The 26725-nt window shown below is 34.5% G+C and overlaps 1 protein-coding gene across 1 annotated transcript in view; it reads left to right on the top strand.

Moving 5' to 3' along the window:
* The first annotated feature begins 3617 nt into the window (after positions 1 to 3617).
* The window catches only part of LOC148276782 (uncharacterized), a 47249-nt gene continuing 24141 nt past the window's right edge, over positions 3618 to 26725 (top strand). Inside the window, exons 1-10 of the mRNA XM_088233748.1 lie at positions 3618 to 3676; positions 6056 to 6144; positions 8788 to 8961; positions 9175 to 9603; positions 10334 to 10609; positions 11783 to 11839; positions 13860 to 14126; positions 15900 to 16109; positions 18145 to 18224; positions 25441 to 25571. Coding sequence (XP_088089874.1) covers positions 3670 to 3676; positions 6056 to 6144; positions 8788 to 8961; positions 9175 to 9603; positions 10334 to 10609; positions 11783 to 11839; positions 13860 to 14126; positions 15900 to 16109; positions 18145 to 18224; positions 25441 to 25571 — 1720 coding nt within the window. The 5' untranslated portion in view covers positions 3618 to 3669. The remainder of the gene's footprint in view (positions 3677 to 6055; positions 6145 to 8787; positions 8962 to 9174; positions 9604 to 10333; positions 10610 to 11782; positions 11840 to 13859; positions 14127 to 15899; positions 16110 to 18144; positions 18225 to 25440; positions 25572 to 26725) is intronic.

The following is a 26725-nucleotide window of genomic DNA, read 5'->3' as shown; positions in this document are numbered from 1 at the left end:
GATTGTTTTACAGGATTGAGGCTTTCTGGTAACTCTCTGGAGTAGATATATTCGCGTAAACCTGTAATTAACTGTCTTTCGTTAAGTTTGAACCTGGAAGCAAGTTTCCTCATTTCATTTTCCCCAAAACTTATTGGGAGTTTCGTCGGCCAGGTTTTGGTATCCATAACTTCAAGAGTTGTAGCTAACTCAACATCTTTGTCATCAAGTAGTCTCGTTTCAATAGAAGTTTTAAGGGCCTCGTAAAATATTTTGGGGTTCAACGGCTGATTGTCTGATCTCCCTTCTTTTGTGTGGAGAGGAACCTCGAAAAAAGACAAGTTGTTTACTGCTTCTTGAGCCATTGTTGAGTAGGACCCTGGAACTGTTTTTCTTTCTTCAAATAAACCAACTGTGATTAGCAATTTTCTGTTCGCATAGTTCAAATCTGCATTCCGATGTTGTAAAGCTTCACTTAGTTCTGAAAGTTCTTGCAAAGCATCTGCCATCAATCCCAGGTCTAGAATGAAATTAGTTTCTGTGATTTTGTTAAGAAGTCCGGAAAAAGTACTTTTATCTTTGCTGTCTCTAGACGGGTCATTTGAAGCTTCTTTAAAGTGTTGGACTAATGCTTCATATGACGTCCAAACAGCTGACACAGATCTAAAACTAGATGCCACCCAACGGGTGCTCAAGACTCTTCCAATTTTTAAAATTTCTGTATCCAAAAGAGTTGCACAGCTTCGAAGTTCCCTGCTGTTCTTTGGTGAAGCATGATAGACAACATAGAGTTTGTCAATAAAAGATTTAAACCTATTAACTCCTGAAACAGATTTAATAACGTCTGACACTGACAGCTCAAGTCTATGGTTTGCACAGTGCCAAACAATAACAGAAGGAAATTTCTCACGAAATAATTTTGCAACGCCTTTGTGCTTACCGATCATAGTAGCAGCACCATCACAAGTTAAGCTTGTTAAATTATTACTTAAAAATACGTCAGATATTCCATTAGACCGAAGACAGTTCATCAAAGAGTCAAAAACAGCTGTAGCAGTAACGCCATCTAGTTCTATTAGATCCAAAAAGACGTTAGTGGAGCCACTCATACCAGTTTTAGGCAAAGAACACCGAACGTATACTATTAAACTTGACTTATTACTTAAGGACGTGGATTCATCAATTATCAAACCAAGTTTTGTATCATTCTTAATGATTTCATCTACAAAGGTTTTCTTCATTTCCTTACTGATATGCAAAGCAATTTTAGCACAGGCTTTGTCTGAGTGTAAAATGCGACCCATGTTAATCCCATTTAGTTCTTGCAAATCAATTTCCGTTTCAAAATTGTTAAAAGACTGATTTTCTTTAACAACCTTGTACGCCGTTCGGAAAATTTTCCCCGTTATTTCTTTTTCATGAGAGTTCTGTCTCAAAATAGTTTTCTCCAGTTTTCCGTCTTTACTTTCGGTTAGGATTTCAGCAGCTGCTTTATGACCAGCACTCTCTTTGTGGTCAAAAATATTTTTCCTTAAAGACGTTTGCTTTTTCTGTTTAGTGTCACCATAACTGTCTATTTCAACATTTGCCCATTCTTTTGAAATTTTCATACCTGTTTTTTTCTTAACAGATAAGATCCCTACTTTTTTACAAGTACTGCATCCTAACTTTCCATTTTTAATTAACAACCAGTGATATTTTTCGCAAAATTCAGTTTTTTGAAAATTAGTCCAACAATCTGGCAAGGCATTGTCGTTACACTCAACCTTTTGTCCTTGTTCTTTAGAGTGATGTTCGTCAGAATCTGAACTGGTTACCTTTTCAGTGCTAGTTGACAGTTGTAAGGTCGTTGAAGATGGTTGCGTGAGGTTGTCTTCACAATCAATGGTTCGCTTAAGTCTCTTAGTATCACCCGAGGGTAAAAAAAAATCGGTTAACTTTTTGTTCATCTTATTTCACAACAATAACACGTAACAGTAACGTAACAGAGATAAATAAAAGAAGACCGTGTGTGCAAGTGGGTAGCGCGTAGTAGAGTACAGTACAGGACAACACGGACTCCCGACTACGGGACTACGACTGAGCAACTGAGCATCTAGTGATGAACGAAGTGGGGAGTAGACGCCAGACGGACGAGTCTATCTCTAACCTGGAGGGGAGGAAGCTATACTGCACGTGCGCGGCGGCGGATGAGTCTATCTGTTTATCTGTTAGCTTCGAGCTACAATTATATGCTTTATTAATAAATTGCGAGTTAATTTACCGTAATAGATAATAGATAATAACATAAGTTTAATAAATCAGTTAAATTTAACTGTTTTCAAATAATTTAGTTTTTTTACAGAGAGAGGTTCCGGAACGCCGTTCCGCCGCGTTCCGCCTGAAATCGAGCACTGATTATTGTAATATTTTATTAACTTTTTACGCGTGGAATGATGTGGAGTGGCTATATAAAGTTACGCTTTTTTTCTTGTTTTTTTAACATTGTATTTAGTAATGTATAGAAAACTATAATTGGACAAAGTTTGAGTATGTCAAAATGCTTGCAGACTGGCTGGACTTCCTCCCTAGGGAGTTATTCATATTTAAATTTATTTCAACAGAGAGGAAAAATATTTTTGAGAAGGGAATATGAAAGTCTAGGCATTTACAGGGCTTATGACCTGTCATTGGCTGGTTTAAGTGGCCACTTGACATACTTCTTTACCACAATTGTTTTCAGGCGATGCCTAGTAGGTGATTTGGTTCAGCCGGATGAATCTCACCCACGTGATAAAGGTTTCAGCTCTTTTACTTCACAAAAGTCAACAGATGGAAGAGTTGAGGAAATGTGGATGTAAAAACATAGGCAGAATGGAGAATGTGACACAGTGCATAAAATGGCCACTTAAACCAGCCAATGACAGGTTATTATCCCTGTAAATGCCTAGACTTTCATATTCCCTTCTCAAAAATATTTTTCCTCTATGTTGAAATAAATTTAAATATGAATATCTCCCTAGGGAGGAAATCCAGCCAGTCTGCAAGCATTTGGACATACTCAAACAGTTTTGAATTACTACCTGGTAAAAGAAGAAGTATAAAAATTGGAAAATTGTTTTCAGGCGATGCCTAGTAGGTGACTTGGTTCAGCCGGATGAATCTCACCCACGTGATAAAGGTTTCAGTTCTTTTACTTCACAAGAGTCAACAGATGAAAAAGTTGAGGAAATGTGGATGTTACACAGTGTGTAAAGTGGCCACTAAAACCAGCCAATGACAGGTCATAAGCCCTGTAAATGCCTAGACTTCCATATTTCCTTTTAAAAAATATTTTTCCTCTCTGTTGAAATAAATTTAACTTTAATTTGCCAATAATTTTGGTTTATTTTTTTGTTGCAGTGGCTGTTGTTTTCTTGTAATAATAAAATAAAAAAATACATAAAAATAAATAAAATAAAACAAATAAATCATAATCTTCACGACTGCGTGTGTAAAATTGATAAAATGCCTTTTTCTATTATTTTGCAAGACACCATAATCCCATAATCGATCAATAATGAATTCAATCCCAATTATCTTAGATTAATTAATTTGAAATAACTGCGATATGCTGAAATGTATAAATTAAAAATCTATAATTAAATTGCTTAGTTGACAGTTGCGTGTACGTCCTAGTGTTAGTAATTCATAGTGTCTCTGTGTGTTACAATGATAGGTAAGAATGGCAAATAATTTACTAAGTCTAGAACCTTACAATTTCAAACAAAACAAAATAAACAAACCATCACGCCGTATCCCCGTAAGGGTAGGCAAAGACGATAGAATATTCATGTCAATGGTACCAATATCCAATACAGGATATCTATAAAAAATCTAGGAGTACTATATGGGATGATATTGCCGCTGGAGTACCTCAAGGTGGAATTTCATCACCATTAGTTGGTGTCATAAAAACGATATGCAATTAAACATTAAAAAGTGCTATTCTATCAGTTTTACTCGTAAAATTAACGCAATAATTTTTGACTACTCTCTTGGTGACAAACCATTAAATAGGGTTAACATTATTAAGGATCTCGGGGTTTATTTTGACACAAAATTACATTTTAAACATCATATAGATTACAAAACTCGTAAGTCACTTAAGCTACTGGGGTTCCTAAAGAGAGTAACCAAACCCTTTAAAAACCGGAAACTGCCATATGTCTATATATGAGTTTGATTCGCAGTAATCTTGAGTATGCCTCATGCGTATGGAGTCCGCAATATCAAAACCATATAAATTCAATAGAATCTGTTCAAAAAAGTTCTTAAAGTACCTTTTGTATAAGTTCCAAATTTCTAACCCACGTTCAAATTCAAATTGCGAGCAACTTCCTAATTCTTTTTCATTTTAATTATATACATGTGTATATATGTGTGTATATATGTGTGTATATATGTGTGTATATATGTGTGTATATATGTGTATGTCTGTATGTATATGAATCAAAATGTGTATCCGAATAAGTTTTTATTTTGTTTGTCTGTGCTCTATATTAATTTGTTAACTATTATAATATATTAAAATGTAATTGCCTAGCTTGGAACAGGGTTTGTACCCTTGTTAGCTGGGCAAAGTGAACATGGAATTGTATTTTGATAAAGAGTGTGAATAAATAAATAAAATAAATAAATAAACTTCCTTATTTATTTGGGTGGCATTTTCATTTTTTATTTTATTGATAAACCCTTCCGGGTTACATACATTTAACAAAATATTTTTACTTTTAAAATTCACAATGATCATATTTTTAACATCTTTTGTAAAGGTTGTCTGAGTCTTTTGTTTAGTTTTGCCTGGTAGTTTATTGTATAATTTCAGCGGTTGGTTGATTAGTTTCGATTGTCCTTGTCTCGTTTTAGAAGGTTGCGTATAATATTTTTCTGATATTCTTATATTGTGTCTGTACTGATTGGCACTTGCCGCCGCATTCCGCCTTTTTTCGCTATACGAGCGGCGATGTCCGATACAGACACAATACAAGAATATCAGAAAAATATTATATTCAACCTTCTAAAACGAGACAAGGACAATCGAAACTAATCAACCAACCGCTGAAATTATACAATAAACTACCAGACAAAACTAAACAAAAGACTCAGACAACCTTTACAAAAGATGTTAAAAATATGATCATTGTGAATTTTTAAAAAACTAAAAATATTTTGTTAAATGTATGTAACCCGGAAGGGTTTATCAATAAAATAAAAAATGAAAATGCCACCCAAATAAATAAGGAAGTTTATTTATTTATTTTATTTATTTATTCACACTCTTTATCAAAATACAATTCCATGTTCACTTTGCCTAGCTAACAAGGGTACAAACCCCGTTCCAAGCTAGGCAATTACATTTTAATATATTATAATAGTTAACAAATTAATATAGATAGAGCACAGACAAACAAAATATAAACTTATTCGGATACACATTTTGAATCATATACATACAGACATACACATATATACACACATATATACACATGTACATACACACACGTGCATACACCCATGCGCATACACATGCATACATTCATAAAAACATAGACAATTTATTTATGCGAAAATTCATGGTTGTCATCTATAAATGTATTTTATTTAAATTATTCCTTATTTTTTATATTTTATTTTTGACATCCAGTAAGGTTCTTCTCCAATCCGTGGCATGCATCAACTTTTCTGACTCCCTACGACCAATGTCACGAAAGAGCGAGGTCAACACCTTCCGCAACTTGACAACACTCCCGTCTTTCCACGATTCTGGCAAAAGGTTATGGACCTTTTTGCCTACGTGATAGTGTTGTCTCGATGCCAGAACAGTGTTGACCCCTTCACTTAGTAGCAGATCCCTATTAGAGTATCTTGTATTATGGTTGTGGTTGACGCTCGGGTAAATGTCTCTATTGATGTGTGTAACCACCACCGTTCTCAATATATACTGTTGAATAATATTCAGTACTCTGAATTCTTTGAAGAGCAAGTCACTTGGATAACGAAATGTTTTTTTTTTAAATGACTAGAGAAGTTGAATTGATGAATGTTTTTTTTTTAGTTTACCTGTTGGTGGTATCTGCACTCCTTGGAGTTGGTAACTGTCGCTATGCCTGCCCCGATGGATTATTCTACGATAATTTAATTAAGGTATGGAATTTGTCTTGTACAAGCATTAATACTACCCATTCTAGATTACGCTGGTGTTTCCATGACTGATTTAAGCTGTGAGCAACTCGATAAACTTGAACGACTTCAGAATACATGCATAAGGTACATTTTTGGTCTTAGGAAATATGACCACATTTCTGATTATCGTAGGCAACTGAAATGGCTCAAAATTAGACAGCGGAGAGTCTATCACTCCCTCTCACTTCTGTTCAATGTACTTCATAGCCCTAACGCTCCTATATATCTGTGTGAAAAATTTCAACGCTTATCAGTTCATGTTTTACCTCTTCGTTCTCATTCTCAAGGCACTCTCTTAATACCCATACACAATTCCTCTTTCTTCTCTAACTCATATAGTGTCCATGCGGCTCGACTGTGGAATCATCTCCCATCCACCATCAAAGATGTTACTACATTATCTCTGTTTAAATCACGTCTGAAGAAACATCTCCTTTCTCTTCCTTAATCTCTCCTCCTTTCCTTTTTCCTCTTTCCTCTTTTTTCCTTTTCCCCATTGAGTAATAGTTTTGATTTAAGGTAATTTATAAACAAATACGTTTATTTCTATTTTTCACTTTTTAATCTTTTTTTTTTTCTATTGAATATGTTCTGTAACTTGAATTATAAAAATATTTTTTTTATTTTATTGGTTGGTTGGAAGAAATTGCCATTTGGCAATAAGCCCGCAATGTACAAATAACATTATGTACAAAAAGTAAAATAAATAAAAAAAAATAAAAAAAATAAAGTTTTTTTATAATGCCTGAGATAAGCATAATATGCGCTTAAAGGATTCTGCTAGACAGATTTGGAAATGGACATCGTCATCTCCCTGCCCAGGGACATGAATGTATAACAATAGCAAAAAATAATAACATTCAATCTGTAGCGCAACCACAAATAACTATCGACGTGCTTAAAAACACGCTAAGCATTTAAGCGATCGCAATGAACAATAATAAACATGCTTAAGTTATATAAGTCGCTGTAACGCTCATGTTGGTTTGTTTTTTGTTTTCCTCGTAAACAAATACAGTTCACTGGCGAAAAATCAGCATTTACTTAAAAAAATAATACCATATATTGCATTTGCAAAATAGTAAGGAGTAACTTATACAAATCAGTGAAAATTAAATTACAATTACTATGGCGACTGCTTTTCTTGACATTTTGCTTGCCTGCACGATAAATAATAAATAAATAAATAATAATACCAGTTTTGGAAAATTTTACACCGGTGAAGTCCAAATATGTGATTGCGCAGCAGGATTACGCGTCGAGAAACGTAAATATTTTGACATTTAATATTAGGTGTTCGCGGATGTTGCACTGTAATCGCGAATACGATAAACAACCATGGTGCGAAACAGTCATCACGTTGCTTATGAGCACGTCGATAGTTATTTGTGATTGAGCTACTAGGGTATATTCAAATAGAGATGATGCTTCATAGAAGGATAGTTTCAAAATCATTCAATTTCAATTATGTTCTGAAAAATGAGCGTTGTCGCGTTAAAATTACCGTGCAACGCGTAGTAGAGTAAAAAAGACTAAAAGTTTACTCTGAATTCAAAGCTGCGTGTTACGCCCTTTTTAGGCTGCTTTACTTTTACTGGCTTCAAGTTAATTTCCGGAACTTACGTTGAATGGAACACAAGACGGGTGCTTAGTGCTGCATCTAGTGTTAACATATATATCAACAATATTTTGAGTTTGTCCAAATTTTCGTAGACAAGAATTGGATTCAACTCCCTGGGGAGCTGTTAACCTTAACATATTACAACAGAGATCAAGAAAATTAAGTGGCTACTTTACACACTGTGTAACATTTACCATTCTGCCCATATTTGAACATCTATATTCCTTCATTTCTTTTATCTGTTGATGCTTTTGAAGTTAAAGAGCTGAAACCTTTATTTATGCGGGTGAGATTTATCTTATTGAATTATTTCACCTACATACTAGGCAACGCCTGAAAATGTTATTTTTTCAATTTCTATACTTCTTCATGGACCAGGTGGATTTATCAACAAATAAAGCTTTCAGCCTTTAACTGTCAATTAAATTGACAAGAACACTTCTCTCAGCTGGTTTGCAATAAAAATAAATCTGTGTATCATCTGCATAGCAGTGAGACCACAACCCACATTCTTTGATTATGTTATCTATTTCTTTAGTGCAAACGAGATAGAGGAGTGGTCCGAGTACTGACCCTTGAGGCACTCCTGTAGACACCCGAAAGTTGGTTGAGCTTTTACCCTGGAACACAACTGCATATTCTCTTTCATTAAGATATGAACTGAACTACATATGTGCCTGATCACGAATTCCATACGTGCAAGCAAAATATTGTGATCTAAATATTATTTGAATGCAGCACTCATGTCCAGAAGAGCCATCAACACCAGATTACCAGAGTCTACCGCTGTTATAATGTCAGACGGTATATCACTCCCGTCTCTGTGGAATGAAAACGTCGGTATGCCAATTGCCTTACAAAAATAAAGAATTCTGCTCGATATAGTTAACGAGCCTATAAGAAACTATTTTTTCGAGTATTTTTGATATGATGGGAAGGTTTGAAATAGGGCAAAAACTATATATGTATTTTGAATGTTTTAGACTTGTAGACAATCTGATGACCTCCCTCCTACAGTTCCATCGTGCCCCGCAGAACAAGAGACGGTTTTGTACTTCCCTCACGAGAAGTACTGTAGTAAGTTCTATTCTTGCTACCATGGACACATCGTAGAAAACAGCTGCCCTCCTAAAACTGAGTTCAACGAAGTTCTTGGCGTAAGTAAACCTTTTCCTATCATTTGAAGATCACCTTTTTAATTATCATTTTAAATGATTCTTTATTCATTATATGTATATCAGTTAAAACTTATCTAAACCTGATTTCATTCATCGCTCATAACGTTTTGATTCGTCGTAAACAATTTCAATTCAGATATTTCTCTTCGACTCATTTCACATCATTTATTTAATGTAATGTTTGAATTTTAGGTTTGCGATTGGATATCTGCGACTGGATGTAGTTCTAAGACAACAACGGGTAACCCAATGACCACAACTCAATTTCAAACTACAGATAAACCAGTTTTGACCACTGTTGCCAATTTGACAACAACAGATGAACCAATCTTGTCCACCATCAGCAATTCAACAACTGAAGGCCCTAACATGACAACTTCTGGTAACTTCACGACTACCGAAGCATCAAATATGACTACTGTTGGAAACACAACTGATTTTCCAGAAACTACGACATCTGTTGTTGGGCCAACTCCTACACCAATCATCTGCCCACAAAACTCTAGTGTAATTTCAGTTATCCCGGATCCAGACTCTTGTCAAAAGTTCTACATTTGCTTCAATGGCGTAGCATCTGTTTATGAGTGCGACGATGACCAAGAGTTTGACCCTACACTGGCGGTAAGAATTGATAAATTAATATAGTTTGTAATCAAATGTGTTAGTAAAAAATCTTGGTGGAAGAATGCTACATGCTGGAACTGAGTAACTGCGTTGAGCAGACTTAGTTAGGCTTACTCTTTGGGCTGATTTGTCTGGGATGACTTGGCGTTATCACGCCCTGTGGTCTCTTCAAAGGCCACGTTCCTTTATTCTTCATGTTTCCATGGCGTGAATGTACTGCAGGACGTTACTCTTCTGTAGACGGTCGTTTTATGTGCAATACTGTTAGTCTTGCAAAATATGTTGTATTGTATCTTCTTTATATATGTATATAATTCTTCCGTACGTGTTATGTCACTGAACTTCTTCTAAACGTATCAACGTGCGGTTTTCAGCGAAATGTAGATATTTTCGCTGTGCGTGTTCGTAGATATTAAAATTTACTTTTTTTTCTTCATCTTTTGATATATTTTACATGCCCCTTAATTTATTTTAAAATAAATTAAGAGACATGTAAAATATATCAATAGATAAAAAAAACATTATAATGAGAGCAAGAAATATAGAGGAAAGAGTGTTGCGCATAGTTAGTGCTACAGACTGGCAGATGGAACAAATACTTATTTCTTGTCACGCGAAAGGGGACATTGAGATTAATTTTGGAGAGTAACCATAATAGTAATCATAATATTCGCGATCCCCTCGGACATGAAGAATAATTTTGATCAGTTTTGTTTACCGTTTTCAGCGCTGCGTCCCGATTTCGAGCACAGGCTGCACGGCTTCTAAGCCAACAACCACCGAGCCAGCGTCCACGACAACCAGCAACAACGCCACAGAAACCACCACGCAACTGGCGACAACGGGGCCTCCCACGCCTGGCCCGTGCAAGCCCAACGACAACGCGGTCACGATCGTCGCGCACGAGACGGATTGCAACAAATTCTACGTTTGCTTCATGGGAATGGGCACAGAATTCGATTGTGGATTCGGAAACAATATGGAATTCGATCCCGCTACATCTGTAAGTAATCTTTATTAATTTTTATCTATAAAGACGATATTTGAGGGCGTCAGAGCTTGTCCAGAATGAGCGAAATGTTTCGCGGCGAACCGCGAAACATTTCGCGCGAATGAATTGGATTAATATCACTAGATCCGCAACACATAGACAACTCAAACAAATACAAACTAAAACCACTTTCGGACAAAGGGATTTTTAGTATTATTCAATTAAAATCTATAACCTACTTCCACATTGAAATTCTAGCAACTTAAAATTATCAATAAATTTACAAAAACAGACATTGATAATAATAGTAAATTTGTTAAGTGTAGTTTCATGCTTAACAATAAACAATAAAAAAACTAAACAGATGAAGCACCATTTCAACACTATTTCATTTTCATTTCATTTCATTTCATTTTCTTTTTTTTTTTTTTGCACCACAACAGGCCAGGAGGCTCAATTACAGTGGCGAATTACATCACATAACAACCAGGCTTGAGAAAAATCACATTTTAATTTTTGTGTTCTCACCGGGAATCGAGCCCGGAACCTTCCGTGCGTGAGTCAAGCGTCTTTAACACTACACCACGAAGGCCGCACTATGGATATCTAGCATGTTAATACAATGCTCGACATAATTTCACATTCGCCTGAGGGATTGCATTTCGAAAGCATTTAGCCTACAATCATCCCTGTTTTTCCATACTTTGCTCCCATATATTAAGGTCGGTTTCGGGACTCCATGGTAAACTGCTAACTTTGCATCTTGCGACGAACATTTATTTGCCAAGGTTGATTTAAGTGCACCGTTCACTCTGTTCCCGGTACTCACCCTCCTTTCAATATCTTTCTAAGTCATTCCTACCCTAGTAAACATACTTCCCAATACACAAATTCCTCTACTTGTTTTAGTATAACTTCATTCACAAGATTTCACATTTAATCATACTTTCATTTCTTTCAAAAACCATCCCATTCGATTTCATCAGCAAATGGCTTCCCTCGCATACATCGTAGACCTTTGTTACCAAGAATTGCAGTTCCTCTTTGTTGTTAGCAAGAAGCACGGCATCGTCAGCATACAAACTACAATTGACATTTAAATCACCCATATTTGCTCCCAGCCTTAAAAAAATATTTGATAATTAATCTTTGTACATTTTTAAGAGGGTTTTTTTTTTGTTTCAGAAATGCGTGCCAATATCAAGTACCGGATGCACTGCCTCTCAGCAAAACACAACCACTGTAACTAACCCTATTGCGTTGTTTTAAAATATTTTATTAAGTTATTTATAAAATAAATATATGCATAATCAAAAAATAATAATTTTTAATTCAATCCTTGTTATATTAAAAAAAAAAAATGATAAAACGTAATGACAAAATTTAAAGATAGCTTTGTGCAGAGCAAATATTTTAAAAGTACATATCACAAAGGGGTTGAGGAACTTCAACCTACAGGAAATTGGATACAAAAAATGTTTCCTTGCGCGCGGAAAAAATTAGAGCATTAAATTGTACGGTAAATTTTCTTGCAAATGTACGTAAAAAATAATAAAAATATTTTAATAAAAACGCACTACTTTGAACGACGTCACTGGTTCGTTGAACCAACCAATCATATGAGAGCTGTGAAGGATATCCGGTCTGCTTACCGTAAACGAACTAATCGGAAGAACTGACAGAGAAGAACTTCTAACGCCACACGCGGAGTTTTTTCTAAAATACAAAATAAAAAAATCATAGCGCTGATAATTCAATATACAGGGTGTTCTTTAAACCCTGTCATATTCGAAACCACGATGATCAGTATGAGCAAGAAGACATATTGGCACATTAAAATTAATTTTCAGAACAAATAAAAATTTTAAAAATTAAATATAAAAAAAATGGTTGCTTACTTATGCTGGGAAGAAACAAGGAAGTAAGGGGGAGTCTGATACACCGCCAACCGCTCAGCCGCGCCATCTTTACTTCTTCCCTGCAGAAGTAGCGAACCATTTGTTTTTTTTGTATTTATTAAATTACTCGTGAGACGTCTCAAATTCTCTTCCTCTTCTTCTCGATGAGTTCTGCTGATTGTCAGTTGACTTAACGTAACCGGAAATCTATTACAACTCTTTTTTAATGGGTCATTCGGAAGAACTGACGCTGTTCAAAGTAGCTCGTTTTTATTCAATTCATTTTTATTATTTTTATCACAGTACAGTATGTACAATTTAATGCTTTCATTTTTACCGCGAGTAAGAATACATTTTTATATACAATTTTCCGTAGGGCTAAACTTCCTCATTGATGAATTTTTTTTTTACAAGTGTTAACAAGAACCTGTGACGTTTCAAAGTAGTTCACGTTTATTATAACCATTCAAATATGTATTGAAGAAACTACATCATACAATTAAATTCTATAATTTTTACTTTTTACCGCGTGTAAAATAACGGTCTTCAGATGATTATGTGTTTACTATTTGGTACGATTTAAAATATTTGGTTTTACTCAATTTTATAAGAACAGTCGCGTTCTGAAACCAGTCAACGTGTCAAATTTGTTTTAGCGACTTTACACTGACTAAATGTGTAGTCTTATTATTTATCTGATAATTATTAAACAGTAATCTTTGATAAAGTTTATATTTGAAGCACTAACTTTGTTGTTATTCATTATAATAAAATAAATAAAACAACTTTGTTTTTAACCACTAATTTTTATTTTTCACCGACCGGTTTCAAAGCAAACAAGCTTCGTCCTCAAGGTTTACGTAACAAATGAATTGATTCATTTTTGTGGACCCAATAAATCAAGTCGTTTTTTCCTTACACGGGTGGTAATTTAATATCATTATTTTCGAAGTAAGACAGGAGAGGACTAAAAGATATATTGTTTATTTGGTTATTAATTATTGTTTTCTTTTTATGAATCGCTTTTTTAATTTCTAAGATTTTAATATTTTATTTTTAACATGAAGTACTTTTAATCCAGAGTCTTTATTGAAGTTATGAGGTTATGAGGTTAAAAACAAAGTTGTTTTATTTATTTTATTTTAATATACATTTTAATAGAGTTGTAAAACTGACTTTTATAAATTTCTTAGTAATAATTTAGTAGCTGGGGTTTGAACTTCGGACCTTAGGATCCGTGAGTCCACAACACTAGCCTCGGGAACAAAACCCGATTCTCACAAAGTCCAATATTTAAAAAAAATTCCAATAAAACATGAACAAGTATTGTGTACATTTTGTACATCATCGAATCATGTTTGCAGACACCTCAAGCAACAACTGAACTGCCAACAACTACAGAAAAGCCCACGATGGCGCCAAATACAACAACGCAACTTCAAACAACTGCAGTGTCAGAAATGACGACGTCAATAGTTCTGCCAACATCTGCGCCAAATATCTGTCCCAACACTTCTTCCATATCTGTGATTCCTCACGAATATGATTGCCAGAAGTTCTATATTTGTTTCGGGGGCATGTCTGTCGAATACTCATGTGATGAGAACTTTGAATTCAATCCGCAGACGCTGGTAAGTGAACGATCATAATATCCCATATATATAACAATAAATATAAAATATTCAAAACAAATTAACAAAGTTCCTAAAATACAAAACCGGTATTTCTTATGTATCAACTCTCACTGCCTCCACCTACCGTGGAATCACTTCTCTACAATACCGCAGAGTGTGTGCGGAACGACTACTGCTTCACAAAATTATGACAGGAATAGTTGACTGTGCAGAACTACTTAGTTTAATAACAATACATGTGCCAGCCAGGATTTGTAGACGGTACCACCTGTTTCATGTACCAATAAGTAAAACATCATTTTTTATGTTTTCAGAAATCACTTAAAAAATATCATCACTTTTTACTTCAACTATAAATGAAAGAAGCAATGGCCCATGAATACTCTGTTTTTACAATTTAAAATCTCTCATTGAGTTAAATTTAAGTAGTTGAAATATATATAATATATATATATATATATAAGGTGTATATCTTGATATATGCGGCGTTATTTGCATGTTTATGGAATTAATCTTTTGGTGACTTGTATGAAGTGCGTCGTAGTTAAGTCATTTTTTGAATATTGACATTAATAATCTAAATAATTCTTATTTTTCTTCCTTGCTAAAGACTTATGTGATCTGTTATCCAGAGTTCTGTTCCTTCGGTGAGGTGGATTCCCAACTGTCATTCCATATTTTGGAAGGTATTTCACAAGGAAGAGTCCCTTACGGCTTATAATGCAGTGCAACAGAAGGGAGTCTGGTGGTGTCCATTATTTAGCCGTGAACGTATCAGTCCCTGCTTTGCTGTCTGCTCCATCTTAAGATGTTCTCAGCCTCAAATATCTATTTTATTCTGGTGCTGCTCACGCGATCTTCTAGAGATTTACTTATCATCCTCGGTGTCTTCATTTCGGAAGACCTCTCTTCTTTTTTTCCACATCCTCCTAAATGGAGCATGTGAACATCACCAGTTGCCTCCAGGAGACCCTATTGCCAGCCAGCATTCTCGCCTCCTCCTACAATATTTATTCTTTTTTACATTCCGATCTCTTACGAAACAGTTTTTTTTATGTGGATATTTTATTTACCTATCTAAACATGTTTATTTATTTATTTATTTACGGAATTCTTTCGTTTTTTTAACAATAGAAAACACATTCAGGTACAATTTAAAAAAATACAACTAAAGAAAATGAATGCAAGGACAAATAAATAAATAATAATTACTACCTCAAGACAAGATCCGTGCTACCTTAGTGATTGTTTAAATCTTGAAAGGTTTACACCGAAAAAGTCCAGATCTTGTCTTGAGTTTACAATGCGACACAATCGAGACATTGGTGCATGTAAGCCATAGTTTTTACTGTGCTAATCAAGAAACATCACATTATTATTTCACAATCGGCGGATCGGAACATCAAATGCCACGTGTTCCAGTATCGATGGTACATCAGATAAGCCATTTAGTAAATTAAATATAAATATGATGTCAATGTTGCCTGGTTTTGGTACCATTACACCAGCACTCTCTAGAACACGTCTATCTACTCCCGCTTCTCACAATACACTAGATAAACGGAACGCCTTTAAACCTGCGCAAGCGTATAGAAGCAGAATGTTACTTCCACCGCGTTTCTGAAGGTCATTTTATTAGCGTTCTACAAGAGTGCGGGCTTTAGCTTTCAGCTTGCCCTCGTATAATAATTACATCCGTTTGTTCGTTCTACTTGAAGTTTCTGATTTATTATCTGATGTGAATATTAATATTTGGTGTTATTTACCCAGGTCTGCGTTCCGATATCTTCAAACGGGTGTACGGCTAACCAAACCACAACTACTGAAACTCCCAAAGGACCATGCAAACCCGGTGATAACTCCATTACATCCGTGCCCCACGAAACAGACTGCCATAAATTCTACATTTGCTTTATGGGGATTCCCACAGAATATAGCTGTGACCAAACTAATGATTTGGAATTCGATCCGATTTTACAGGTAAGATTCTAGGATTTGTGACACATTAGGTGTACTCAAAGTAATCAATTATTTAAGTGGAAACAATTTTTTTTTAAACTACATTTAATTTTATTTTTAATCTATTATTATAATCTTAATCGTTATCTAGGACTTTTTGGTATTTTGTTGGTACAGTTTTAATTCCCTTTTCATAAAATTCAGTAACTTTTGAACAAAAATATGCTTCTAGGTGAGTTCGAACATCATCAACATTATTAAAAAGTTTATTCTTCAGGTAGTGTTCCATGGACCGGAATAAATAAAAATCGGATGGTGCTTTGTCTGAGAAATATGGGAGATGTGGTAAAACCTTCTAGTTTAGCTGCCTTATTTTTTCATGGGTTAATCTTGCTGCATGCGGCCGGGCATTATCATGTTGCAATATTACCCCTTTTCTGTTGACCAGACCTGGTTGTTTTACCAACAATTGATTGTGCAATCTATCCAATTGTTAGCAATACAATTCAGCCGTAACTGTTACCCCCGGTTTCAATAGTTAAAATGAATTATTCCACCACAGGCCCACCAAACGCACAATAACACCTTCTTTAGAGTGAGGGATGGTTTAGGAGTAGGTAGGGCTAGTTGATTTGGGGAAAGCCATTGTTTAGTGTGTCATTGTTTAGTTGTTGTTGCAAAAGACCCATTTCTCTTCACTAGTAACAATCCTTCGTAAAAATGGATCACTTCTTTCTCTGCACAAAAGATGCAAATTGTACGCCGTTGATCTTTATTCATCTCCGAAAATAGATGTGGGACCCTGTCATATACCCTGTCTGCAAGCAAACCTTCCTGATTTCGTGAAGATGTCTTTGAACTGTTGACCAAGTAGCCTGAAGAGTGTTTGCTATTTCCTGGATACTCAGTTAAGGATTCGTTTCCACCGGTGTTTTTTAAGCGTCATTATCAAACCCTAAAAAATAATTTATTACTTATGGGTACACCAGACATACAGAGCCTTACTTATTAGAACTCCTTATACCAAGAAATAACTATACCGAATGTAACTATTTATACCCGGCAAGAGAAAAAGGTTACTTATAAAAATATTTACGACCAACTATAACTAAACTAACCTTATTTCATCGTTTATTTTTTAACCCCGTGTAGTTACAGCGTTACCAATACTATCGATTTTTTTGCCTTGCTTCTTGCTAACAACAAAGAGGACCTGCAACTCTTAGTAACAAAGGTCTACGATGTATGTGAGGAAAGCCATTTGCTGATGAATGTCGATAAATCCAATGTGATGGTTTTTAAAAGAAATGAAAGTATGACTAAATGTGAAATCACTGTAAACGGGGTTATACTAAAACATGTAGAGGAATTTGTGTATTTGGGAAGTATGTTTAGGTACTAGGGATGGAATGACCGAGAAAGATATTGAAAGGTGGGTGAGTGCCGGGAACAGAGTGAACGGTGCACTTAAATCAACCTTGGCGAATAAATGTTTGTCGCAAGAGGCAAAATTAGCAGTTTACAATGGAGTCCCGGTCTCGAGCCTGATGTATGGGAGCGAAGTACAGACTTCGAAAAACAGGGATGAAAGTAGGCTGAATGTTGTAGAAATGCGATCTCTCAGCTGTACGATAGATGCGCAAACGTTGAGATCCGTACATTATGTAAGGCTGAGATAAGCATTATCGACAAAGTCAAGAAAGACGCTCTGCGCTAGTTTGGACATGTAGAGCGAATGGACAGCGAAAGAACGGCAAAAAATATTTACAATGCGAATGTTGATGGATGCAGAAATAGACGAAGACCGAGAAAGACGTGGCATGACCAAATCTAACAAATACTCGAAGATGGACATGGTAAAGTCAGAGTAATCGGTGCGCGTGCGTGAGAAGATGTATGATAGAGTGATGTGGCGTTCTATCTTCTCTGTCTAGCTTTACAGGGAAACGGCATGATGGTTTGTTTGTTTGAAGTGTCAGTCTAAGAAACGAGCGGGTTAAGTGGATTTTTACATTTGGATGACTTTCTTGGCTTATGTTATCATTTTTTATTCCAGATGTGTGTACCAGCGTCTGAATCCGGTTGCAATTCTAAACCAGGTCCTAAAAAGTCATGGATTTTTGGTTTCTTGCCATGGTAATAAATGTCGTTGAACTACAGAAAAAAAAAGACCCATCGCTACTCTCTTGTAGTATTAAAAAACTTTCAATTGTTCTACTTACCATAGATTCTAATGATAATATAGTAAACATTCAATTGTATTGTAAGTCTGTTGAAAAAATGTTTATAAATAAATAAATGATGCAGTAAAATTTGTTTTATTTTATTCTATTGTTCAGTAGGGTTTGCGTAGTTGTTGAGGGTTGTGGAGCTTCTACCCCAGTTGGAGATCAACAGAAGACAGGGTTGATGTTTAATGCGTTTTTATTGCAGAGACATTCTGGATACTAGCACTCTCGGAAGTGTGTACTCAGCACCTCTGAGTCTTAATATTAATACAAAAAAGACTCCGATTATGTGCAACAAAACCTGTCCTGACCCTGATCAGCCTCTCTATAATAATGGACAGAGGATTGAAAAAGTTTACAGCTTTAAATACTTAGGAGTTCACATAACTGTGGATGAAAGCAAACACAGATAGCTCGCAACCCGCCTAGGAATTGCTGGAGCAATTATTTTTAATGGATACTGAATTGATTCATTTCCTAACGATTTCTTAATTTCTACATGTTAACATATTTTTAATGGATTTTTAGTAATGCCTTAATAGTTTTATCTGAATTTTGATACATTTTTGAAAAACGGATTCTTATACAAAATGCAACACTGTGTGTAAGTAGACCAGAGTTTGACAGTTGCAAAGAGAATTTTATATTTCAAAACAATTAATTGATGTTTTGGAATTCAACCATAAACAAGTACCTACATTAATTCATTATTTGAATATCAATAATTTTTAGTTTTGGAATTCAATCTACCTACTTATCCTATGAAAATTCTTTTTCCTTTTGTCCGGACAGTTTTTGCACGTTTCTACTACACAATCAGATTTTTTTCTTTTCAGTAGTGATTTTCGTACGATTCGGCCTCTTAGCCAATCACAATAAAGAGATAAATCGTAAAACTAACCCTTATTTTGATTAAATAAACAGCTCAAAAAAGTCTAAAATAAATAACGTTTGTCCTTATTTCCGAAAAAAACGTTTTCTGAGGCTTATAGCAGGCAAACCAACGTTCAGGAATGTTAAATTTTTTTTGTTTTGGAATTCAATCATAAACAAGTACCTAAGTACCAAGTACCAAGTACTTATCGATGAAAAAGCTTTTTCCCTTTATATATATGACAGTTTTTGCACGCTTTTGCGACACAATGAGTCATTTTTCTTTTCATTATTTTCGAATTAAATGTCAATGCCACGTCAAAACCTGTCTGTCTGTTAAAGAATGACCAAACTCGCGTCCGTTATGAGTTTAGTTTCATAATTTTAGAAAGTTCAGGGTAAAAAGTGGTCTGACTTTTATTCATTAACACGTAATCCCGTATTTTCTCCATGGATGGCACAAGAGTAGTGATTTTTTCACGATTTTAATTTGAGCATTACAAGGTCTCTCTTAACCAAACAAATAAACGATTGCTAAACCAGCATATAGCAGGCAAGCCAATGTTCGGGAATAATAATTTTTTTTAGATTTGAAATTCAATCATAAACAAGTATCTAGGTATCTACTTAAAAGTCTTTTTCCTTTTATACGGACAGTTTTTGTACGCTTTCACGATACAATCGGGAATTTTTCTTTATATTTACTTTGGTATCGAAATAAATGTCAAGCTCATGTCAAAACGAGGCTGGCGGTAAAGGAATGACTAAATTCGCTGAGTTTTGAGAGTTGAGTGTCATAGTTTTAGAAGGCTCAAGGTAAAACACGGTCTGACTTTCATTCATTAACACGTAATATGAGGAGTGACCTACTACTAGGTTAAAGTGTACAATCTTCTTCCATTATCCATAAGGACAATTAGTAAGTTCTCAAAATATAAAATTCCTATTAAGAAATGGATAGTGGAGGTGGGTTGCGCACGGATCGATGAGTGGATCAAGCCAAATATGTAAAATGTATGCACAGTTTATGAATTTTATTAATTAGTCTATATAAATTGGTTATGATTTTTATGAATATTTTTGTTTTTTACTGTTTATTATGTTAATTATAATTAGGTTAACTGGTTTAATTACGTTTTTTTATTGTTATTATTTTGTTAACCTAGTTAACTTTGCTAACATTGTTAAATAGCTTATCTTAGGCATGTTGACACCCCAGTGAGGGAACATTATTATGTATAAAAAAAAAAATACAAACAATGTTAAAGTATAAATAAATCAATATATCGTTGAGCATGGGTTGAGTGTCATAATTTGAGAGGCTCAGATATATCGCGGTCAGACTGTTTTTCATTAATACGTATTCCCGTATTTCCCTGGAGTATGGTACTCGAGCAGTGATAATTGCACAATTTTGATTTGAGCACAACGAAGCCTCTTAGCTAATCACATAAAGAGATAAAACGAAGAACTTACCCATATTACAAATATATAAATAGTTTAAAAAAAAGAAATAATAAATAACGTCTGTCCTTATTTACGAAATAATGTTTGCTGAACCAGTTTATAGCAGGAAAGCTGACATAAACTCAAATCCAATTATAAACAAGTACCAAGGTACCTTATTATCAATGAAAAGTCATTTTCATTTTGTCTGAATAGTTTTTGCAGGCCTTCACGACACAATCGGGTATTAATGTCAAGATCAAGTCAAAACTCGGCAGTTAAAGAATGACTAAATTCGCGTTGGGCATAAGTTGAGTGTCATAATTTTAGAAGGCTCAGGGTTAAACGTGGTCTGACTTTTATTCTCTAACACGTAGTCCCGTATTATCTCCATGGATTATAGCACTAGAGTAGTGATTTTTGCACATTTTTTATTTGGGCACAACGAGGCCTCTTAGAAAATCAAAATGTTTTTTCCATCTATTTACCATGCTTTTGAATTCAGGAAACTGCAGCGTGCAGGATACGAACTTACACAAATCCTGACAGGACATGGTGGATTCATGAGCTATTTACACAGATTCAAAATATCTGAGATCAACACTTGCCCATGCGATGATGTTACTCTCCAAGATGTCTTCCATCTATTGATGCATTGCCCCTTTTTTAGTCTGCAGAGAATGCAACTGGAGGCGCGATGCAGAAGTCTAAATGAAGATTTACAAGATGTTCATGTAGTAATTAGTCATAAGAACTTGTCAAAAGAGGTAAAATTATATAATGACAATTAGAACATGTTAAGGTTTCTGAAAATGATTGGCTAAGACTCGATACACTGACGAATTTCAACAATTTTGTCACATTTGACGACAATATCCCAACGTGTGGGATAGAAACTATCAAAAGGTCGTGTGACGCGAGGTTGAAGGAGACAGCTGAAGAGGTCGATATTTATGAAGAGGAGCCGCCTTTTCCCCTTATTTTCAGAAACATGCTCTATCTTCGAAAGATTGAAAACATTCTACTACTCACATTCAATAACTGATGCCGAAAAAAATATTATTTGCAAAGCCGAAAATAGAATGTTGACTTACGGGAATAAAACAGGAAAAAAACAAACGTCCATGAAAGATTATTTCCAATGCAATAAACTTGAATATTTTTTTTGTTTTTGTTCTGCTTTCTAATTTTATTTAAATACATTTATTTACACCTGAGACTTGTATCTATTTTATAATTTGAACCTGCAGATTGAATGGTAATGCAGATTTCCAGGGCGGTATCTTCACCCCATCTTATCTCCTTGTGTATTGACCTCTTATTCCCGCATTCATAGTTTATTTCAATAAGTCCCTTTAAAAACGATAGATAAAGGTTTCACTGTAATTCATTTGCTAATTACACATGAAATGTGATTGCATCCTGTTTCTTTAAGATCCTGGCAGTATCTGTACACTTTAAAAGTTTGACCTCTTATTCCCGCATTCATAGTTTATTTCAATAAGTCCCTTTAAAAACGATAGATAGAGGTTTCACTGTATTGTAATGAAACCAACTGGTCCAAGAAGATGTTTAAAACTTGAAAAATTGTTTTCAGGCGTTGCATAGTATGTGAAATAATTTAGTCAGATGCATCTCTTCACAACAATAAAGGCTTCAGCTCTTTAACTTCACTAAAATCAACAAATGGGAGAGTTGAAAAAATATGGATGTTCAAACATAGGCGAAAATGGTGAATGTTACACAGTGTGTAAAGTGGCCACTTAAACCAGCCAATGACAGGTAATAAGCCCTGTAGATGCCTAGACTTCTATATTACCTTCTCTAAAATTATCTTCATCTCTGTTGTAGTATGTTAATAATTCAATTATATGAATCATACCAGTCTTGATTTCTTTGATAACAAGTTGTCTTCTTTCAAACAATCACTGAATCAAATTCAATTATAAACACCTCTCTCCCGCTTCCACTCCCACAAAGTCTACTATAAACCATTGAGTCTTTCTAATTTTGTAATAATAATTTTCTATGTATAAATGTGTCCATAAAAATGCCTATTGGGCGTATATGTAAATAAAATGTCGCATTTTTCTAGAGACATCTTTTTTATAATTTCATTTTTAAAACTTTATATGTACTAGTTAGTTAAACATAACTAAAGTGGCCACTTAAACCACCTAATGACAAGTCATAAGCCCTGTAAATACCTAGACTTCCATATTTCCTTATTTAAGGTATTCTCCATCCCTGTAGTAATTTGTTAATAAAAAGATACGTTTTAAGACAGATCAGCAAAGTTTCTAAATAAGAATCACACATATTAAATTGTGGTACAAAGGGGTGTGTTAATGTGTATTTGTATGAGAGTAAGTGTAGAGGTGTGTTTATGTGTATTAGTGTGGGAGTAAGTGTTCAGGTGTGTGTAGGTGTGAGCATCATTAAATAGCAAGTGGGATCGTATCGCAGCCATATATGCGTATTATACAAGACATGTGTAAAACCCATAATGACGTATGCTGTGGAAGCGCGGGCTGACACTATTTGACTGTTTGTATCAAAAGGCTACTCAGAACTTTTGAAATAAAGGTCTTAAGCTCCATTTCTGGAAAAACGCTAATACTTAAATTAGACACAATATTTTGAGTTTGTCCAAATTTTTGAAGACAAGGATTGGATTCAACTCCCTATGGAGCTGTTAATATTAACATATTACAATTGAGATGAAGAACATTTTAGGGAAGGTAATATAAAAGTGTAGCCATCTACAAGGCTCACGACCTTAGTTGAAGGGATAAAGATGTTCAAATATGGGCAGAATGGCAAATGTTACACAGTGTGTAAATTGGCCACTTAAACCGGGTTGCGGTCCCGTGGTAGTATTGTGGGCTCACTGACCAAAGTTCTCAGGTTCAAATCCCACTCTACCACAACTCGGTTTCCATTTTCCAGCTTATTTACGACTTTTAGGAAATGGTCGTAAAATTAAAATAATTGAGTAAATTATAAGAGCTCTAGTATTTCTCTTTAAAAAAAAAATACCAGCCAATGAGAGGTCATAAGCCCTGTAGATGCTTTGACTTCTATATTACCTTCTCTAAAATTTTCTTCATGTCTGTTGTAATATGTTAATATTTACAGCTCCCCAGGGAGTTAAATTCAGTTTTTGTCTTAAAAAATTTGGACAAACTCAAAATATTATTGATAAATCCACCTGGTCCATGAAGAAGTATAGAAATTGAAAAAAAAAATTCATGCGTATGCAGTATGTAGGCGAAATAATTCAAGTACCCGCATAACTTAACATTACTAGGCTTCATTAACAAAATATCCTCTGATTTTACTAATGTCCGTACAAACAAAATTCTTTATTGCTCGACTGTTCGTCCTCTTCTAGAATATGCCTCCTAGAATAGTGGTCTGGTCTCCATTCTATGTCAATCGCATAAATCACATTGAATCAGTCCAACATCGCTAACTTAGAAAAATAGCGTGGATGCTCGGACTAGAGAGAGATAATTATTCTTATGCTGAAATAGAGTCAATGTTAAATATTTCTAGTCTACAAAAACGTAGAACTAATGTTGACTCTATATATATGTTCGGCATACTAAATGGTATAATCGATGTTCCATCATTACTGGGACAAGTAAAATTCTATATTCCGACTCCTAGTTTAAGAAACAATGAAGTACTATTCATCGATCAGCATAGAAAAAACTATGGCATTGTCTTTGTCGTATTGTTAACTCAAGACAAGATCTGGACTTTTTTGGTTTAAGTTTACAACGATTTAAACGAGCACTAAATAAATAATCCAGATCTTCTCTCGATGTCCCTTATGTTTGTCAATGCTTCTTTTCTTTTTTTTAATGCTTCAAACTATTCTTTTATTGTAATAGTTAAACCCTATAAATTTTACACATCGACAATAACTGTTAATAAATAAATAACTAAAGGTTTCAGCTCTTTAACTTCACAAACATCAACAGATGAAAGAATTGAAGGGATAAAAATATTTAAATATGAGCAGAATGGTGAATGTTACACAGTGTGTAAAGTCGCCACTCAAACCAGCCAATGACGGGTTATAAGCCCAGTAGATGTCTAGACTTCTTTATATTACCTTCTCTAAAATGTTCATAATCTCTGTTGTAATAATGTAATAACTTATATTTACTTATAAATTAATAATTTTAAAAATACTTGGTACACTTCCACTTATTTATTTTGACCAATTAGCGCTTTCACCCTCTAATGGGCATCTTCAGACTGGTGAATATTATACAGTGTAATGATAATTTATATAAAACTAAATATTATCTTAAGTGTTAGCACATTTAAAAATAAGTTGAAAAAGATACAATACGCAATATTTCATTGGAACAGAGTGAGACAAGTTATTGATACATGTGTTGGCGGTGTACTTTAAGAGAATATTTTATTATATGAAAAATATTTATTGTTTTATTACAATGTATAGGGTATAACTAAGGGGGCTAATAAGGGCCAGTTTTTAAATTCTATCTGCTGATTTATTAAAATTCGATATAGCGAAAAAAGCGATAGATTTTTAATACCCGATACATTTGAATAGGCATGTATTTATTGGCTTTAAGAATAATCCTTATTGCGTTATTATGTACAATTTGGAAGTATTTTGCACTGCCTGCGTAGCATCGATTGACATCACAAAGGTAATTCACCGTCATTTGTTTATCGAGTGGTTTAAAAAATCGATAAATCAAAAATTAAATCTTATCATCAGCGTAATTTGGCGAGATTATGTTTATAAAACGCTTATAAAGGAGGTTTTCCATTCATATCTGCACTAGAATTATAAGTATTAGCGATAATATAATAGGAAAAGTGATTTTGCAAGCATTTAAAACAAAATCAATAGCTAAGCAACGCTCGAAAATGACAAGGATTATAAAAAGTGAGTATATATTTTATTCATATTTTTCTCTAAAAAGCTATAATTAATAATAAAAATAATGTGACCTCACTGGGGTGGGGTTACCCGTGCCGAGGACACTTAACAATATACTTTTTTGAAATGTTTTACATTTAATAATAAACTAACTAACTTAATAAACAGAGATAATTAACAAAATATTGGGACAGTTTTAAACACTACACATTTATGTACATCTATATTATTTATATAACAAAATGCACAATGAAAATAACAAAAACATAACATAAGCTATACACTTGTGGAGCGGTTGATTCAATATTGGTTTGGGCGAATGAGACAATCCATTTTACTTCTACCTAGCTCCACTATCCATTTTTTATAGCCTTTTTAAACATTTTCTCGTTACTAATTGTTTGAATAGATAGTGGAAGTAGGTCATAGATTTAATTGAACAATTCTCAAAATCCCTTTGTCCTAAAGTGGTATTAGTTTGTATTTATTTAAGTTGTCTATGTGTTGAGGATCTAGTGATTATATTATTTGTAGGTGATGTATTGTGGGGGTTATGTCTTTCATTTGAGTAAGAGTAGTTTTTGAATCTGTAAGTGAGTATTGTTTTAGCGTATAATTGTTTTGGTGTCATAAGTTGTGATTTATGGAATATTTCTTCAGTAGATGTCTGTATCAGTACTCTGAGCAATCCGTGCATTATTTTAAATATGGATTTTTGTGCAACAAATACACTATTCGTAACTGTCTCACTCGCCTCGTATACCGTGTACCTCAACAGTTGTAATATATATAATAGTCATCATTCCATGTTCGCTCCGTTTCTTATTCTTAGAGATTAGGGTTACTGTTAAACAAGCTGACGTCACTGTTTCTGTAAAGATCTATTGTGACGGATCCCCGTGAATAGTTCTCGCTCTCCAAGCCCAGGTCTCTTAAAAGCCTGGCTACTTTGTGAAAGGCGAGAGTTCTCATTTTCCTAACCCTCCCTTATCAAACCCAAATTCTTAAAGTATCGGGCAGTGCGCCTTTAACCTTAAAATCGTAAAATGTTATATGAATCCATTAAAACCGTTTAAGAATGCATCAGCTTTTGTCGCGAAAGTACCTAAATTTTGCTATTTGGAACACTACACCCATAATTAACAAATTACAACAGTGCT

The sequence above is a fragment of the Micrasema longulum genome, unplaced genomic scaffold (assembly GCF_059751315.1).
Source record: "Micrasema longulum isolate JH-2025_06_02 unplaced genomic scaffold, ASM5975131v1 h1tg001146l, whole genome shotgun sequence".
Taxonomy (NCBI): domain Eukaryota; kingdom Metazoa; phylum Arthropoda; class Insecta; order Trichoptera; family Brachycentridae; genus Micrasema; species Micrasema longulum.
This window is presented reverse-complemented; position numbering and strand designations above follow the sequence as displayed.